Source organism: Podarcis bocagei (assembly GCF_964188305.1).
Source record: "Podarcis bocagei genome assembly, chromosome: 16".
Classification (NCBI taxonomy): Eukaryota; Metazoa; Chordata; class Lepidosauria; order Squamata; family Lacertidae; genus Podarcis; species Podarcis bocagei.
The window spans coordinates 8209001-8228030 of NC_138142.1; the positions used below are offsets into that span (position 1 = coordinate 8209001).

General features: G+C 45.8%; 1 protein-coding gene across 14 annotated transcripts in view; it reads right to left on the bottom strand.

Moving 5' to 3' along the window:
- The window catches only part of RIMBP2 (RIMS binding protein 2), a 209581-nt gene that overhangs the window by 37951 nt on the left and 152600 nt on the right, over nucleotides 1-19030 (bottom strand). For all 14 annotated transcript variants that reach the window (XM_081174663.1, XM_081174666.1, XM_081174656.1 and 11 more), the window contains 6 exons: nucleotides 17502-17653; nucleotides 13346-13422; nucleotides 11230-11339; nucleotides 9155-9967; nucleotides 3574-3725; nucleotides 736-1200 (listed from right to left, as the gene is read on the bottom strand). In XM_081174663.1, coding sequence (XP_081030789.1) covers nucleotides 736-1200; nucleotides 3574-3725; nucleotides 9155-9967; nucleotides 11230-11339; nucleotides 13346-13422; nucleotides 17502-17653 — 1769 coding nt within the window. The remainder of the gene's footprint in view (nucleotides 1-735; nucleotides 1201-3573; nucleotides 3726-9154; nucleotides 9968-11229; nucleotides 11340-13345; nucleotides 13423-17501; nucleotides 17654-19030) is intronic.

Sequence of the window (19030 nt, forward strand, 5' to 3'; positions counted from 1 at the left end):
GCTTTACAGGCCAAGGGAGCTGGCATTTGTCCGCAGACAGTTTTTCCAGGTCATGTGGCCAGCATGACTAAGCCGCTTCTGGTGAAACCAGAGCAGCGCACAGAAATGCCGTTTACCTTCCTGCTGGAGTGGTACCTATTAATCTACTTGCACTTTGACGTGCTTTCGAACTGCTAGGTGGGCAGGAGCTGGGACCGAACAATGGGAGCTCACCGCATCGCGGGGATTCGAACCACCGACCTTCCGATCAGCAAGCCCAAGGCTCAGTGGTTTAGACCACAGCGCCACTCGTGTCCCTCACTTCCATGGGTAGGCAGGATCATATTGAACCTTTCACATGTAGAATTATAGAGTTGGAAGGGACCCCAAGGGCCATCTAACCATCAGTTCAGCAGCATCTAGAGCAGCGGTTCTCAACCTGTGGGTCCCCAGATGTTGTTGGACTACAACTCCCATCATCCATGAGCTCTGGCCTTGCTAGCTAGGGGTGATGGAAGTTGTAGTCCAACAACATCTGGGGACCCACAGGTTGATCTAGAGGGACCATGTTGCCTACCCCTGCTATGCTGTTCTGCTTGCATGCGTAGACCAGACCCACAGAGGGCCATTCACATATGAAAATCACCTGTGGATGCTGCATCCATGAAGGAAGTGTATGTATGAAATGGCCCAAGATCAGGTTTTGCTGCCAGTTTTGTGCAGTTCTGGGTGTCAGATGCTGCAAGCTCTACTCACCCTGCTGCTCTCCGCTGCGACGCGCTGAGCAGCCTCCCTGGCCATGGCCTTTGCGACTGTGTTGGGGACGGGCGCACCTTGTGGCTGAGGGAGTATTCGGTTTGGGGAAGGAGACCTCCTCCCCTGGAGTGGGCTGTGGAAGTTGGGAGGCTCCAGGGTGTGTCCGTGGATGGGAGACGCCGCGCGGCCCTGCTCCCATGACTCATCCCTTTTCACATGCGGACACAAATGTTCGTCTTTGGTATCTGGGATGCCGGCACTTGGTAATGGCTTAGATTTGGGAGCTGGCCGAGGGTGAGGGGTTGGAGGCACCAGTAGGTCAGGTGGAATGGCAGAGCCCAGCGAGTCCACCGATTCCCCTTGGACAGAAAGTGTCCGGACGAGAACTTCCCTGGCTTCCAGGCTCCGGATTCTCATGAGCTCCACGACGGTGTTCTCAGCCATAGGAAAGATAACTTCTGCCACCTAATCGGATGTATAAAACACAAAGGCCAAGTTGAGAAGGAGCCAAGTTCTTCTGCTGCCATGCCTGGATGGGAAAGGAAGGAAGCGCCCTCAAACTAGTACAGAAGACGAGTAGCACGCTCCAGTAGGACCGAACAGTAGCCCTATATGAGACAGAGGTGGTCAGACTTCTAGCTTACAGCATCTACTTTGACATATATATTTTTTGCTAGGACCCTGAGGTCTGCTAAAGTTATAAGTTTGGTATGCATAGAATGTTATGTTTGTATGCGTTGAAGTTTAAAACTTATGTATAGTTTTGCATTAGGCAAGAGGTTTAACTCTAGCTAACTATGGTGATATAAGGCTGGAGATTTCCATTTCAGCATTTATGCTAAGTTATGACCCATCCCTGAGAAACTTTCTCAGTAGGCACTAGCTCAACGATTCTGTTTGTGTGGGATCTCTCTCTGGGACTGGAGAAAGGAAAGTTCTTGGACAGTGGTACCTCTGGTTACGTACTTAATTTGTTCCAGAGGTCTGTTCTTAACCTGAAACTGTTCTTAACCTGAAGCACCACTTTAGCTAATGGGGCCTCCCACTGCTGCCACGCCGCCGCAGCATGATTTCTGTTCTCATCCTGAAGCAAAGTTCTTAACCCAAGGTGCTACTTCTGGGTTAGCAGAGTCTGTAACCTGAAGCGTCTGTAACCTGAAGCGTATGTAACCTGAAGCATCTGTAACCCGAGGTACCACTGTATTAAGGGCTTAAAGAAGACTGGACTGCATTGCTAGTTTGCTTAAGGGCAATGTGTTACTTTATAGTCTTGCAACATATATTTTGCAACTCGTTTAAGACTGTTTGCAGTAACGCCTTTTGGAACCTTTTCTTGTGGTGGGGAGCATATTCATTTCCACTCTGCAAAAGGTTCAGACCATGGGTTCTGCTCAAATAACTCTAACTAAAGTTCCACCAACAGCATCCATGTGCAAAACAGTGGTTCGGTGGGGGGCAGAATGGCAGACATTACACTTCAAATTAATCACACATGCTCAACTTCAACTGCATATGTAATTTGTTTTTAGCACAAGAACTGAGTTCAGTGCACGCACGCACACACAAACACTCTTGGTTTTTACATGAAGTTTTCTTTCCTTCAGCTGCCTAACCTAGGGCTCAGCCACATTTAGGCTTGTCCCGTGATTTCAACGCACTGGTCTGAGAGATTCTTCTTTTGTTCCACCGCTTTCCCTGGGAAAAGCCGCTGTTTACCGCTGAGTCGCAGCTAACGTCCATTTGATAGACGTTTGTTCTGATTCAGCAGTAAGTGGTGGGTTTTCCCAAGGAAAGTGGCAGGACAAAATGAAAAAACCTTTCGGACCCATGTCTAGAAATCACAGGGCAAGTGGCATTGAATGAATAAAACTTTATTTGCATCAGCCATCGGCCATAGCAACAAAAGAACATTGTGGTATACACAGAACAAAATAGAAAGCTGAGTATATAAAACACAGTTTAGGGTCCCAAATCAGCAGTCAAATAGTGGACCTTATTCTGATTGCCGCAATTAAAAACCTTGCAACCTTTGCTGTCATCTGTTCCTCCTGATCTGCCAGGAGAAAAAGACACTGTGGCAGTGGTAGGGTGGCCCAGAATGGCCCATAAAAGAGGGATAATAATCTCATTCCTCAGACCTTTATAAAGAGTGCTAGCCAGGAGGGCATACGCCACTGATTTGGTGCTGCCATCTCCGCAGGGACATAAGCGTTTTTTGCATGGAATCTGTTGGAATCGTCCCTCAAGTACCGCCAAGGGTAATACATTCAGTCTTGCAAGGGTAAAAGCACATCTATATTTTGGAGTTGCTAGGTTATACAGATAGGGTGCAAGAGAATCAAAGTGGAAGGATGGAAAATGGCCGTTCCATGGGTAAAATTTCCGTATTGTGCCAAGTTTGTCTGATGCTCAGTATCATTTTGGCGTTGGCAAATTTAGACTGTTTGCTTTACTATAACCCACAGCGAGTAGCTGTTGTGGGGCATTGTGGATGAGCCCATAGAAAGGGGGAGAAAAGGGCCCCATCTGCAGTATACATTTAAAGCAGTATCGTGCCGCTCTAAAGAGTCATGGCTTCCTCCCCCAAAGAATCACGGGAACTGTTTGTTGAGGCTGCTGAGAAATGCTTTTTTTTCCTCTAGAAAAAAATGGTGCAGGTACTGTGTACCATTGAGTACCCCCAGAAAAAAAATCACTGCTGAGAGTTGTCAGGAGATCCCCACTCCCTTCCCAGGGCTACAATTCCCAGAGTTCCCTGGGAGGAGAATGGACAGTTAAACCCACTCTGGGAATCAAGGCGTGTGGGTCATCACCAACGAAGTGGAAAATCCCACCTACCCTTTGGCCTTTTGCATAAACTCCATAACCGGTTACATTGGCGCCATTGGAGGTCCCTGTTGCTGTGAGAATTGGTGGCTTCCATGAAACCAGGATCGTTCCTGGCGTCGGCCCAGCCTGAATTCTGATGTCTTGAGGGGGAGCTGGTGGACCTAGATTTCAAAACACGCTTCAGTTACTACCAGTCACTTAATTCCGTAGGCCCTACAGATAGAAGCATATTGTTATTAAATTTTCATTGTCTAAGGCAGGCATGTCCAACTGGTCAATCACGATCTACTGGTCAATCGCGGATCTACTGGTCAATCATAGTCGATTCCATGACCCTGATCCACCTCTCTCTGTCAAAAACGCTCAACAACTTTGGGTCTTCCTCCCCCCAAAAAGCTCAACAACTTAGGTCAATCTAATGGGTGGATTTCTTTTTTAGTGAGAGATCGCAGCCTCTTGGGAGTTGGACATGCCTGGTTAGGGGGCTGGAGATGTCAAAATGTGTCATCTCAGTATTTTATTGAGGGACGGAGGAAACTGTCTCAGGGCCAGGCAATTTTGGCATAAGTTCACTCATTAGTCTACTCCACCCCATTACCATTTTTTAATCCATAATTTTAAAAACAAAATTTTTAAAAAATCTACACAATTTGCCACATGTTAAACATGTTTCTAAACATGGATTTCTTACACACTGTCTCTCAAATTACGCATTACCAAACCTAGTTTTATGTCGCTGTTGTTTTTAGCTCAGAACTGCGTCAGAACATTCCAAAGGATGACTAGTCCACACTGCATAATGAAAGCACTTTTATAGCACTTTAAACATCTAGGTTTTTTATTATTAATAATTTATTTAATAAGTTTATATACTGCCATTCATATGAGGATCACAGGTGCTGTACAGGGTCCTCCCCCCCCATTTTTAAAAATAATCCTGGGAAATGTAGTTTGCTAAGTGTGCTGAGAATTGTTAGGAGAGCTCTCCTTTCACCCTTACAAACTATAATTCCCAGAGTTCCCTAGGAAGAACGATTGATCGTTAATGCAATTTAAATCTGTGATGTGGATGCACATCAATGCAAGAAGTGGACATCAGGTCTGTCCCCATCATATTTTGCAAAGACTGAATTCCCCAGACATCTCTAGTTCTAGCAAACCACATAGATGCACGTGCTTTAATTCCAGGGTTACTCTTAGTCGTTATTCTTTAAAATTCAGGTGTTTCAAAAGAAATCCACACGGTAAAATTACATGTTAAAGATTAGTTGTCTGATTTAAAAAACGCAGAGGACATAAAACTATCAAAATATAAATAAAACCAGTTGTTTTAAAACAAATGCATGCAAATAAAATTAAATGCTAAAATTACACCTCTTGGTTGGCTAAAGAAAAAGGGTTTTTGCAGGTGCTGAAAACAATACAACACAGCCATCTGCCTCATGGCAATTTCAGAAATCCTCCTAGTTAGAAAAGAATTCAGGAAGGACGGAATGCAGGCCCAAGAAAACACCAAAAGGAGTGGAAGGGTAGAAAGCCTCTCATCCCTATTCTGAACCCAGAGCCAAGGCCAGGATGCTGAGAGCAAGACTGCTGCCAAGGAGTCCTTGCAGGGCATAGGACAGGGCAGAGGCCAGCCTTGCAAATGGCTTTTGGAAGGATTACAGCAAACACTTTTGCATCCCAACAATGGGGAGCCACTTCAGCAGCAGCAAACTGATGCTGAGGAGGGAAGTCTGGAAAATCATTTACGCGCCCTGGGTCTCAGAATATCCCAGAGAGAGCTTGCAGGAGGCAGGAGGGCTGCAGAAATCCATGTGGGAACCCAATAATGCTGAGGCAAACAGCACACTGGCAACTTCCTGCTGCGGTCCCAGTGTGCAAAGTCGGTGCCAGATTAATAATTGCCTGGCTAATTGGCTGCTAGGACAAGTGGATGGGGAAACAGCATGCCAGAGGCTACCAAGTGTCTTTTGTGCTGTCCGCAGCAATTGCAAGAGAAGTTTGTCAGAGGAGGACATGAATCAGCTGTGTTCCATAAACTGGCCCAACTCCTTGCACACAGAAAACCAGCAGGTCAGGAAGAAGAGAAGAAGAGTTTGGATTTGATATCCCGCTTTATCACTACCCGAAGGAGTCTCAAAGCGGCTAACATTCTCCTTTCCCTTCCTCCCCCACAACAAACACTCTGTGCGGTGAGTGGGGCTGAGACACTTCAGAGAAGTGTGACTGGCCCAAGGTCACCCAGCAGCTGCATGTGGAGGAGCAGAGACACGAACCTGGTTCCCCAGATTACGAGTCTACTGCTCTTAACCACTACACAGAGAGTCAGTGTGGTGTAGTGGTTAAGAGCGGTAGACTCGTAATCTGGTGAACCGGGTTCACTTCCCCGCTCCTCCACATGCAGCTGCTGGGTGACCTTGGGCTAGTCACACTTCTCTGAAGTCTCTCAGCCTCACTCACCTCACAGAGTGTTTGTTGTGGGGGAGGAAGAGAAAGGTGATTGTGAGCCGCTTTGAGACTGCTTGGGGTAGTGATAAAGCGGGATATCAAATCCAAATTCTTCTTCTTCTCTTCTACACCACACTGGAAAGAAGGCTGGTGTGTATTTCTGTCTACATTTCCCCCTGACACCATAGCTTTTTTATAGGTAAAGGTAAAGGGACCCCTGACCATTAGGTCCAGTCATGACCGACTCTGGGGTTGCGGCGCTCATCTCGCTTTACTGGCCGAGGGAGCCGGCGTACAGCTTCTGGGTCATGTGGCCAGCATGACTAAGCCGCTTCTGGCTAACCAGAAGAGTGCACGGAAACGCCGTTTACCTTCCCGCCAAAGCTCTACCTATTTATCTACTTGCTTTCGAACTGCTAGGTTGGCAGAAGCAGGGACCGAGCAATGGGAGCTCACCCCGTCACGGGGATTTGAACCGCCAACCTTCTGATCGGCAAGCCCTAGGCTTTGTGGTTTAACCCACAGCGCCACCCGCATCTTTTTTATAGGCATTCCCTTATCTACGTCTGATCAACTCGCGTGTGACTGCATACATGCAAGGCACCGTTAAATGAGTAATTCAATTCTAACCTGAAATGACAGGAGAGAGCTAGAAATTACTTGTGTCTCATAAGGAGACCCTCCCCAGAGCCCAAAAAGGATGTCAGTGGGTCAAAAGTCCAGGGAAAAAAGACTCCAATGACTCCAAATGGTGTGTGGGAGCTCTTGCTGAAGCTGCACTACTCTGCTCTACAGCTGTTGAGTGGCAACACTGTTTTTATTTATTTATTGGGGGTGGGTAACTCAAGGGTACGCAGTACCGGCACCTCCCCAAATGTTAAAAGTGTGGCACTTACTGTAACACCTTTTTTTTTGCTCATGCATGTGGGGGCCTGGAACATAACCCCCTCATAAGAGAGAACAGAGGCCTAACTCAGCAGAGCTCTTCTTAAGCGCTAAGCTTCAGCTAGACTGCAAGATCTTTTGCTTTCTTTCCATTCCTTGCATCTTGGAGTGGCAGGCTGCCTGTGTGTTCCAAAACCTGGGCTCCATGCAGCTAAAAACAGCTGAGCAAAAACAAAAAGCAAAAAAACCTCCCCCTGTTTGAAGGCCCTGAAAACCTGTTATCATGATAGCACACTTGCTACGTCTCTAATTAAAACCAATCCCCTATAAATAGCAGTGTGCTGGATGGAAGCCTAGCCTAAAAATATCCCTGTGATTATTAAGGTTATGTATATTTCATGAGTTCTGCCACATATTTGGCAACATCCTGGCTAAACTGAACAAGCTAAAAAGCTTTCGGAGGGAAAGGGCCGCCCCCTCCACCGTAACAATCAATTCACAGTGCCGGCAGTCCTACAACAGTCCCAAACATCTCTGAATTGTTATTGCCAGGCAACAAAATCCTTATGGGTTGAGGAAAAGTACTAGCAGGTCTCTGTAATACCAGGAATCCTGCTTAGCTTTCCCTTGGGAAACAGGGCGTGTGTCATTTTGGGGAATGAAGCCCTCCCCAAAGCCAGGTCTACAGGGTTGAAGACCCTTTTATACGTGGACCGCCTTGCTGAGCTCAAACTCTCAAGGTGTGCCATTTAAGACACCTGCATCCAGAACTTTACGATCTGAGAAGACCACTATTTTTTTTTAGCTTCAAAAGTACTGCTGACCCTGTTTGGGAAACATGGATGTCTCCATCCAGACCAGGAGTGGGGCACCTTAGGCCCAGGAACCAGATATGCCCCCCACCGGCCTCTCTATTTGGCCCACAGGGTTCTCCCCAGGCCACACCCATCCCTGGCCTTGCTTTGCACCCCAGGTGTTTTCATCTGGCTAGAATGTGTCCATTTGCTTGCTTGGATAACTGATGGTGCAATCTAAATGTGGTGGATGTACTTATCCCATTTCTGCAATAAACTATGCATTCAAGCTCCTGAAACCTTGGCTACTTCTCTTGCTGGCTCACTGATCCTGCCCCAATGGCACAGGAACATAGGAAACTGCCTCATATCGAGTCAGACCTTTGGTCCATCTAGATAAGTGCTGTTTACCATTGATCGGCACCAGGTTTCAGGTAGGGGATGTTCCCAGCCCTACCTAGAGATCGAATCTGGGACCTTCTATCTACAGAGCAGATGCACTACTAGTGAACTATGGCCCTTCACGGAGGGAAAGGCAGATGGCAGCTCTAAGTTAGAGGTCCCAAATTCCATGTTCTTTCGGTGTACATGCCCAGGCGGTCATAGGTACTTGTAAATGTAAAGGTAAAGGGACCCCGGACGGTTAGGTCCAGTTGTGGCCGACTCTGGGGTTGTGGCGCTCATCTCACTTTATTGGCCAAGGGAGCCAGCGTACAGCTTCCGGGTCATGTGGCCAGCATGACTAAGCCGCTTCTGGCAAACCAAAGCAGCACACGGAAATGCCGTTTACCTTCCCACTGGAGCGGTACCTATTTATCTACTTGCACTTTGACGTGTTTTCGAACTGCTAGGTTGGCAGGAGCAGGGACCGAGCAACGGGAGCTCACCCCATTGTGGGGATTCGAACTGCCGAGCTTCTGATCGGCAAGTCCTGGGCTCTGTGGTTTAACCCACAGCGCCACCCGCATCCCAGATAGGTACTTGTACACTCATGGTAATACACCATTTCTCCCTCAGCTCCCAGAGCACCTGTGTGAGGCTACCTCTCTTCTTTCCTTTGACAGTCTCCCCAAAACTCATCTTGCCCCCAAAGTCTTCAGGACAACCCCCTGCTTCCAGTGTTCAATGGTCATGGGTCCGTAATGAAGCCTTTAAGTAGGTGCAACTGAAACACTGACATGTTCCAGGAGAAGTCAATGCTGTGCCCCACCCCGATGTTCCTGGACTACAAATCCAATTGTCCTTGACCATGCTGGTCGAGGATGATGGGATTTGTAGTTCAACAGCATTTGGAAGACCCCACGTTGGCTTCTTCTGTGTCAAAGCTTAGAATGCCAGATCCTTCAGGAAATGACCTTCCCTCTTGCAATCTGTAAGCTTTCACGTACACCGATGGCTCTGCATAAATTAACAAACAACAGCAAGCAATATCCTAAAAAAAACACAACACAGAGTCAAACCTGCTGGCAATGTCGAAAATTCTACAAAGGCTTCCTTTTTTTCCCGTTGCTCCAGTGGGAGCTGCCAGGGCATTTGGTGAGGCTTGGCCAATACCTTCACCTTGTAGGCCATGTTGGGCTTCAGGTTAAAAAACTGATACTTGTATCTGGCAGCCTTGACAATATCGAATTCCTCTTCGTTGAGGAAGATCACGTGACTGTAATTGCTGTTGGTCGGGAGCCAGGTGAGCTCGGCGGAAATCTGGGTGATGTTGTCCACCTTAAGGTGAGAAGGAGCCACAATGACATCCTTCCCAACTAACAAAGTGCACTGGAGCTCGTCAGAATTGCCCCTACTGGTTATGCTTTGAATAGATATTCGATACGTGCAGGTAGCAATGTTAAGTTTTTCTATGAGAGCTTTAGTTCTGCTCCCCAAGGACACACTCATCCGTATTTCTTTGTCTACCAAGACGTTGTAGCTATGAATGGTTCCCCATCCAGGTGGCACGACCGGAGGCTCCCAGCCCACAATAACACTTTTGGCTAGTTGTTTGATAAGGGTAATTTTTCTAGGATAAGGCACAATGTCTTCTCCGATTTCATCAATGTTCACATCCAGGGTCCCTGCACTGTTATTGACAACGCCAGGCTCTAAGTGGCTGGGAGGGTTTATCTCCAAAAGGCCATCTCCTTCCAACATGTGACCAGTGTGGTTGATGTAATTCTGGTCCTGTTCGCTGCCCACCCCACTCAACAAACGGGATTCATTGTCCTGCACAAAATCCACAAAGTTGGAAGGGACAAGACCTCTCTGTCCATCTAGGAGTTCACCTAGAAGAGAAAGAGAAAAAAGGTGGAAGGCAGGTTGCGCAAACACACAGAAAAGACACAACTGCTCATCTGGATTCACATTTAAAGATGGGCCAAGGAGAAACGCAGCCAGTTTCAACCACCATCCCTGCCCTAGCCCTGTTGAACTGCTTACCCAGCCCAGCCTAAGCCAGTAGTGACTGCTGTCCATCAGGACTGGTAGGAAGCAAACAGTATAAGGAACCAGAGCCAAGGATAGGCAGAGTCAACTAATTCTACCTTCCTGTCTAGTGGGCTTTACTTTAGCCTCAAGTTCAAGTACTTTATTATGGTCATAGACCAGCATAAGCAAAACATCTAAATAAATAGCATAACAGTATGAATCTAATAATTGTTAAATAAATAGGAGCAAGAACCAAACATAGATTTAAACATATACATAGAATACTTAATTAAGCATAGATAATGGGTGAGTAAAAATTTGTAAGAAAAATTAAAAGATCGCTTAACACAGCTATATGGGGTGGCTTCAGAAGTGCAGATCTAACAATATGGGCCTTCAGTTTAGGATTGAATTGTAGCATAGACCATTCTTCGTCGAATATCTATCATGGTAGTGCAAAATCTGGCGAATGAATATGTGACTTCTGGGCTCTCATCCTGTAGTAATAAGGAGATGTTGTGTTGTTCTGAATGCCCAGGAAATGTATATAAGATGAGTTGGATAAACCTAGTTTGAATGTCTATATAATACTGGCGATGAAGGAGGGCATGCTCCATTGTTTCCTGCTGCTACCGGGCTTTACAAGGGCGTCAATGAGACTAGGGAGGAGGAAGCTGGCAGTCATGGCCTGGTTGTAGGTAAGAAGGCAGACAACTGGGGGCTGGATAAGGGCAGACAGAGGTCACTGGGGCCAAGCCCCCTTTGCCCTAATAAATTAGCCACCACTGCCCCCATCTGATAAAAGCCTTTACCCCCACCATTCAGTTAGAATTAGAATTTGTATGAGGGGAGAACAAGGGCACCCTCACTGACCCCACTCTCTCTGCCACATCCCACTCGTTCAGTTCCATAACTCCCCATGCATTGGTGGGCTGATGTCTCCAGCAGTTGAGACTGCTCTACTTATAGGGCCACCCTGGATGGTTCAGAATGCTGGATAATCGCAAGGGGAGCAAGTGGAACCCAGAATGCTTCCCTGCACCCAAATTTGTTGATGGTTAAAGAGAGGCAAAAGCAAAAGCTAAATAAATAAATAACGAAATTGCCAGTCTCAACAAACCTTCATAGAAGCCATCTTCGTCCATGTCTCCGTACACATAGAGGTATTTTCCTGCTGTGAGGGGCAGCTCTGCTTCGGGGTTTTCATTTGGTCCATCAAATGGGTTGTAACTGGAGGGAAGCACAATTACATTTTCTCGCCATCGCTCATGTAATTAACCAGTCAGTGTTGAGAATCTCCGGGTAGGGCAAGGAGCTCCTGCACCCTCCTGCTACATAGGAAGCCACCCTGAACTGTGTCAGACGATGGCTCCATCTAACTCAGTACTGTCTGGAAATGGCTCTCCAAGGTTTCAGGCAGCGCTCTCTCTTAGCCCTACCTGGAGTTGCCGCAGATGGAACCAGCAACGTTCTGCATGCAAGGCAGCTGCTCTACCACTGAGCTATGGGCCTTCACCCACTTGCTCCCAACTTCACACAAAGCCATATCCTGACTCTTCCCCACACAGCTAGCAAGTCCAGCCCTTGGTGAGCCAGTTGGGTTTCCAGCACCCAAACCCTTTCACAGCACCATTTCTCTTAAGGAGGGATGGCAAGCTGATTCATTCCTGAGTCCTTGCCTCTCTCTGGCTGGTCTCCCCCATCTGCTTTTGCACATTTCCCCTAGGAGTCTTAGGCTACCCACTATTACCCAATTCACACCTCCCACATCCCCAAAGCGGAGATACAGAAGCGAGATGTCCTACTGGAACATTGGAAAGCTTCATCTTATTCTGGGATGCCTCTGTGATCCAGCCCCTCCGTGGTCAGCCCTCACGTAGGCACAGAGTCATTTGCAGACCAGTTTAAGCACAGCTGGCAGCAGGGTAGTGTTGGGCAAGTAACATGCCAGTTTCAGGCATCAAGGCCATGACAGGTCCTGAGCCTGGGACCCTTGGGAGGGTCAGACGAGGATGTCAGGGTTTGCAACCACTGGGGGGACTGCAGAAAGAGCAATCAGCCATGCACCAACCCCCAGGACACAAAGTAGGCCAAGGGGCAAGACGTGACCTCTGTTTCTTGCAGAAGTCTGTTTCTTAAGTCTAAGCAAGGTAAGAACTCAATTTGCAATGGGCCCCACCTTGTCTCACTCAGCCTTTCCCAGCACCTCTCATTGAGCGTTGCCTTATTCACCTCCTCGGATCTGGCTAACCCACATTATTTCTGCTGGCCCAGTAGTTTTTTAGCATCTATGCTAACAACGAATGTTCAGGAGCCCTAACAATTGGGAACATGACTGCCTTACTTCCCACATGTGCAGGATATATTAAAAAAAACGGTGTCACAATTGTATACAGCAGTACCTCGGGTTAAGAACTTAATTCGTTCTGGAGGTCCGTTCTTAACCTGAAACTGTTCTTAACCTGAAGCACCACTTTAGCTAATGGGGCCTCCTGCTGCCACAGCGCCGCTGCCACACAATTTCTGTTCTCATCCTGAAGCAAAGTTCTTAACCCAAGGTACTATTTCTGGGTTAGAGGAGTCTGTAACCTGAAGCGTCTGTAACCTGAGGTACCACTGTAGTTCAAGGGAAATCCCAAGATGTGAAAGGCAACTTATTCCAGCAGCAGGACTCTGAGTGGGCAAGAGAAAGTACTGCTTTCACTTCTGCCCATGGCCCCTGAAAGTGGCCAATCAGCAGGTAAAATGGCCAGCTCACCTCTCATTCTCCCCAATGCCTGAAATGCAGGAAACATCTTTCAGGCAGACCAAAAAATTTACCATTTCCTGGTGATTTGTGGCAGAGCTCAGACTTTGAGGTTAATAAGGCCACTTAAAGGACAGGATAAAAGAGAGAATATTGGCATACAACGGTGTGGGATATTGCATCATTAGAAAAACTGAGATGCAGCTGAGTACTTAGAGGCCAATGCAAAAGTTGTTTCCATTTGTCACTTATGCTTCTATCTAAGAGCATGGCAGCTTTTAAAGGGATGCTGTCAAAATGAATAATTTTTGTGTTTTCCACCCCTGTTGATGTGTCTTCTTTATAGCGGACCCCCGATACTCTCTTATGGATGCCACATGTAGTATTTTGCATTGACTGCTAATAAATCAGGTTTTTTAAAAAGCATTTCAAATTGTGAAAAATACAAAATACAGTTCACATACAGGCCTGCTTGGTGGGTTGACATTACCTATATCGAGCGATGCAAAGATGGACTTTTCCAGAGTATCTCTGCTTTGAGGTATTAGAATTTCGTTCATTATCCATCTACAATAAGAAGTAATAAATGTGATTGGTCTTCTGGGGTCAGGGTTATATCTTAATCTCCTAACGTACAAATGACCACAATATATATATATATATATATATATATATATATATATATATATATATATATATATATATTTGCTTTCGTAGATTTTCACGGGTACAGGAATGCAGGTTTTGGTGTCTTCGGGTATCTTCCCGTGTAAGAGTTGGGGTGTCTAGGCGACGTTTCGACGAGGTCTCACTCGTCATCTTCAGGCTGGTGCTTTCGGCTTCTTGTTATATATATAAAAACTTTCTTCCCAGATATAGCACTCAACACCGTGTGAAAGACACTCATTAAAAACAAAGCACCACTTAAGACTCTCTCTCTCTCTCTCTCTCTCTCTCTCTCTCTCTCTCTCTCTCTCTCTCTCTGTGTGTGTGTGTGTGTGTGTGTGAGAGAGAGAGAAATAAATAAATATTGAAAACAGGCATTCAATGTCTGGCAAAATTGCAGAACCCAAGGGCAGAAAATGGATATATTGCAGTTGAAGTGCTTGCATTATACCAAGTCAGGCCACTGGCCAACCTATCTCACTATTTCCTATGATGACCAGCAACTAGTTTTTCCAGATGTTCACTTTGTGTAAGGAGTGGGCAATTCCACATTCAGAAATCTTTCTTTCAGTAATCAAAACTCACACATCACAGGAAACTATCTTAGGCTGCATCAGACCATTGGTTCATCCAGTTCAGTGCTATCTACACTGACTACCAGCAGTCCTCCAGGATTTCAGACACAGAGTCTCTCTTAGTACTACCTAGAGTGGCTAGGGAAACCCAGCCAGATGGGCGGGGTATTGATGATGATGATGATGATGATGATGATGATGATGATGATAACTAAAGATGCTGGAGTTTGAAGCTGGTACATTCTGCATGCAATACTGGTGCTCTACCACTGAGCTATAGCCCTTTCTCTGTAGGGTTCAATGGGTTGGGTTTTCCCCAGGGCTCTCCAATTACCGATTCCCAGTCAATTCTGGCAGTGACTCACAAAGGTTGCAAGAATAATCCTCTTTTAGACCCTGCTACCTGAGATCCCACCCCCACCCCCAATTTCCAACATCTCCCAGGGAGGGCTGAGAATGTCTCCTGCCTGGAACCATGGAGAGGTACTGCCAGTCAGGATAGACAACACTGAGATGGACCAATGGATCTGACTCAGTATAATATGTCACTGAAGGTGTTTGGGAGCAAAGATGGAGTCCTCTACATGCAAAGAACGAGATCAACAGGAAGCTGGTGTACTAGGTCAGACTTTTTGTCCACCTTCCCCAGTATCGTCTTCTCTCATTGGCTGTGGACTCGGGCAAAGGAGGGTCTTGCACCACCTGCTACCTGATCTTTCGTACTGCAGATACAACCCATATGGAGGTAGGCATGGGCTCCCTTTCTAGATGTGCCCTCAAACATACAACGAAATTCCTGCACTGTCATGAAGCCACTGTGGACAGCAAAACAGCCTGCATGAATAACTCTACCTATCTCATTCCTGGGGGCTATGTGCTCCTGGCCACTCACTCTCAATCCACCCACCTCCTCACAGAAAAACACAAACAACCCAAAAATGTTTTGCCCATCACTTTCTTCCCACTCATGCCCTGGTAGCCCGTGGAGAAAATAACACAGCCCTTCTCTCCACTCTGTTGGTACGCAATAGAACTCATAACCAAGCCCATAATAATTGCTTTGGGAGATTGCTTCCCCCTCCTTGTTATCAATCACCAAGATGGTAAATGGATGGTGTCTTTGTGGAATGGCCGAGGCCTGCTTGCAATTTCTGAAAATTGCCCATGTCAAGAACCTCTTTGTTGGTTTGACTTTTCAAAGCCCGAGTTCTCCTGAAGCATTTTCAACATAATATAGCTCTTTGCCTTTCTCGGGGATACTGCACCGCTGAACGTATCCTGAGCCAAAATCCCCACGTGGGGTACACACGCACCCCGTAATTACCAATACAAAAGGCAAACAATGAGCAATTCATGTTTGAAAAAAGGGCAAGCGAAGTAAAGCATAATAGGAAAGCCAACCTGGGTCTCTGTGCCAGCGTCCTATTTTCAGAGTGGTGGGAGTAAGATAGAGCGATAGCTGCTTAAAATACACTGCAGCGTACTCTGATCCAACCTGTTTTGCAACGCACAAACAGTACAATCCTATTCCTTTCTGCTCAGAAGAAAGTCCTACAGTTCAATGAGGTTTACTCTGAGGTAAGTGTGTATAGAAGGTATACACACTTTTGCCCCATTAATGTCAAACTGTCCAACTTGATGTGTCTGCAAAGGAACAATCTGAAGTCGTAAACGGCACTCTGCAAGAGGGGCTTGTGTTTGACACCTTTTACATTTGGTTCAAAATGCAAACATTACTGGGATTGGCCCCACTTGGGAATTTGCTCCTCTTGGGAGTGGAACTGATTCCTGATGTAAGCGGGGTGCATGTTGTTAATTCAAGTATCAAGTACCATACAAAGTAAAGTGAAAGATGAATGCATATGTGCATAAACACATACAAGAGAATTTCTTTTAAAATGTTGGGATGGGGAGAAAAAAAGAAAAGCACAGTGTAAACTTACCCCCATAAGCATGTCCTGACATTTCAATATCATTTTCTTATATCTTATTCAGATTGTGTTTCCCCTCTAGCACCACTGCTGACATTATTATTTAAAAAACCAACAGGGCTGTGTGTACCCTCTTCTTGGCTGTCTCCATTGAAGCAAGGCTCCCTCTACATTATATATGTCTGGTTATCCAGCAATTAAAACAGGAAGAGGTTTAGAATCATTACAGGGGTAACTGCTCAGGTAACACCGGAGTGTTCAGACATAGCAACAGACCAAAGTTTTGTGTTTCTTGAGTGAGCAATGAGAATCAGCGCTCCCGGCCCTCCCCTGCCCACCATGATCAAACTCCCCCTTGAGCCATTGTTTGTCATTTCACCAGAACCAGCAAATAATGGATTCTGCTTGCCCTGGAAACCGGGGTTTGATCCTAGGTTATGAGCCTAGTTTGCAGGGCAAGTGCAAAACCATAGTTCACTGGGTTGGACAAAATAGGGAATTTTGGCTCATCTCAAAAGGACTGGAGGGACATAAGAGGATAAGGGAGCGGGGGTGTGAGGAGAGGAGGAAGTCTGCCATTTCCAGGGTGCTTCAATTTTAATAATAATAATAATAATAATAATAATAATAATAATAATAATAATAATAATGAATTTATACCCCACCCATCTGGCTGGGTTTCCCCAGCCACTCTAGGCAGCTTCCAACAAAATGTTAAAAATATAATAAAACATTCTGACTTTTGTTTGTACTCAACGTGCAAACTCGACCATTTTCCTTGGGATTGGTGCACACAGTCATGTTACCTACATCATGTATGGGGAACCTTTGGCCCTCCCGATGTTGCTAAACTCCCCTTAGCCCCAGCAAGCATGACCAAAGGCAGAATACAGAGATTCTGAAGGACCTGAAAATTTGTTTATGTATGCCACAACTGCAGCCAGAATGGTATTTGCCCAGAGGTGGAAAGAGGATGCTGTACCAACCAAGGAAGAGTGGCTGATTAAACCGATGGATTATGCCAAAATGGCAGAATTAACGGGTGCAGTAAGAAATCAAGAGGGAGGAAAATGATTAAAGAGTGGGGAACATTTGTAGAATATCTGAAGAATTATGGGATGCAAGTAAGTGCATTGGTAGAGCTAATTTAAATCAAGCAATTAAAATTATTATCAAGACAAATTCTAGAATAACTAAAAAAATGGAGTACAGTGGGAAATGAAGTGTTAAAAATTCAAATAAGAAACCACCAAAGGGGGGAAGTTTAATATGCATTTGTATTGGAAGTATGTGATTGTAAGGTGTGTATCTGTAAATTTTTGAAAACTGAATGTGTGTGTGTGTGTGTGTTAAGAAACCTCTGGAGAACCAGAGGTTCCTTAAACCTGATCTATATCATCAGCCCTTCTTAACGAAAAACTAGTCCCAACAGTTGAAGAAGAGTCAGGTTTGTCCAAAGCCATTTTTAACTTACGTCTGATTCAAACCTGCATCTTGGGCTGCCAGATCGTGACCGGGACAGGAAAGTTGGCTTGATGGACAATTGCTCTGGTTTGTCACTGGATAGTTGTAGGGGTCGTATGAACTCTGAGATTACACAGTGGCCTCCTGAGGAGCTTTCATGACCTGTGTGAAAAAGAGAAAGGAAGTAACATCTCAGGAAACTGGCAGGTATAGTGGCAATCTTGCAGCAACACACAAATTATTATTATTATTATTATTATTATTATTATTATTATTATTATTATTATTATTATTAGGGACGACAGTTCCATCACCTTATGTTCCAGCCCCCTTAGCTACTGATTTTAGATTACGGGGTGGGCAGGACTACTGGGCCCCCCATCTCTTGGCTTACCTCTGACAGCTGCCTATGTTATTTAGTCTGATGATGATGCTGCATGAACATCAAATCACATCTTTTGGACAGTTCCCATTACACAACCAGTGATGGGAGACAACTTCCCCTCCTTCCTAAGCATATCCATACACTAACATTGGCAACAGGATGTCTGTGGGCTCAGAAGAGGACCAGCTGTACCCCTAGAACCAACCCAGAGTCCAGAAAGGTGTATCAAGAGAGTGGTAGCTTGAACATATGAAGATTTATGATGAGTGAACTCCTCTCAGCTTGACTTAGAAATCAATCACCAGTTATGAGTATTTATTTTTTTAAAGAGAGAGCTTTGGAGGGAGCTAACTTTTCCCCAAAAGGTATCAATTAGCTCATCATGTTGGCTACATGGTATTGAGTTGGTTTCAAATCCCATCTGCCCCCCCCCCCAAATCCTGTACACCAGTTGCTTCCCACATGGAGCTCAAGGACCATCCCAAATGGGGATTCTTAAGGCTGCAATGTGCTGTTTCTGGCCTTCTGAACAAGATAAGGGAGCTGTCCAACAGCAATGGTGCTGAATGTCGAACAGGAGAGCAGCTGTTTAGGATGATTTGAGGAGGAAGGCCAATTGCAAAGGCCAATTCTCCTTGTTACTGTCCTATGGCATGGGTAGGCAAACTAAGGCCTGGGGGCCGGATCCGGCCCAATCGGCTTCTAAATCCAGCCCATGGACGGTCCGGGAATCAGTGTGTTTTTACATGAGTAGAATGTGCCCTTTTTAAAAAATGCATCTCTGGGTTATTTGTGGGGCATAGGAATTCGTTCATCCCCCCCCTCCAAAAAGCACAACTTTCATACCAAAAGCTTCCCAAACAGAATTTGGCATAGACCTTATTACTATTTTCATCTTCTCCCAGAAATTAATAGTCTATGTCTCTATGACATAGCTGCAGTCTACTCGCAGTATCTGCATGGTGCTAAAATAGACTTGAGTGTCTCTGAAACACAGCCATTTTGTTTTATAGCTGCCCTGAGAAATCACTTCTACCGTAGGCAAAATGGAGGGCACTCCACAGGGCTAAAGAGTCCAGACCGCAGGGAGCCCTCCAGAACCAGATGCCATCTCTGTATAGAGTCGCACAAAGACTGATGGCTCAAACTTCAGT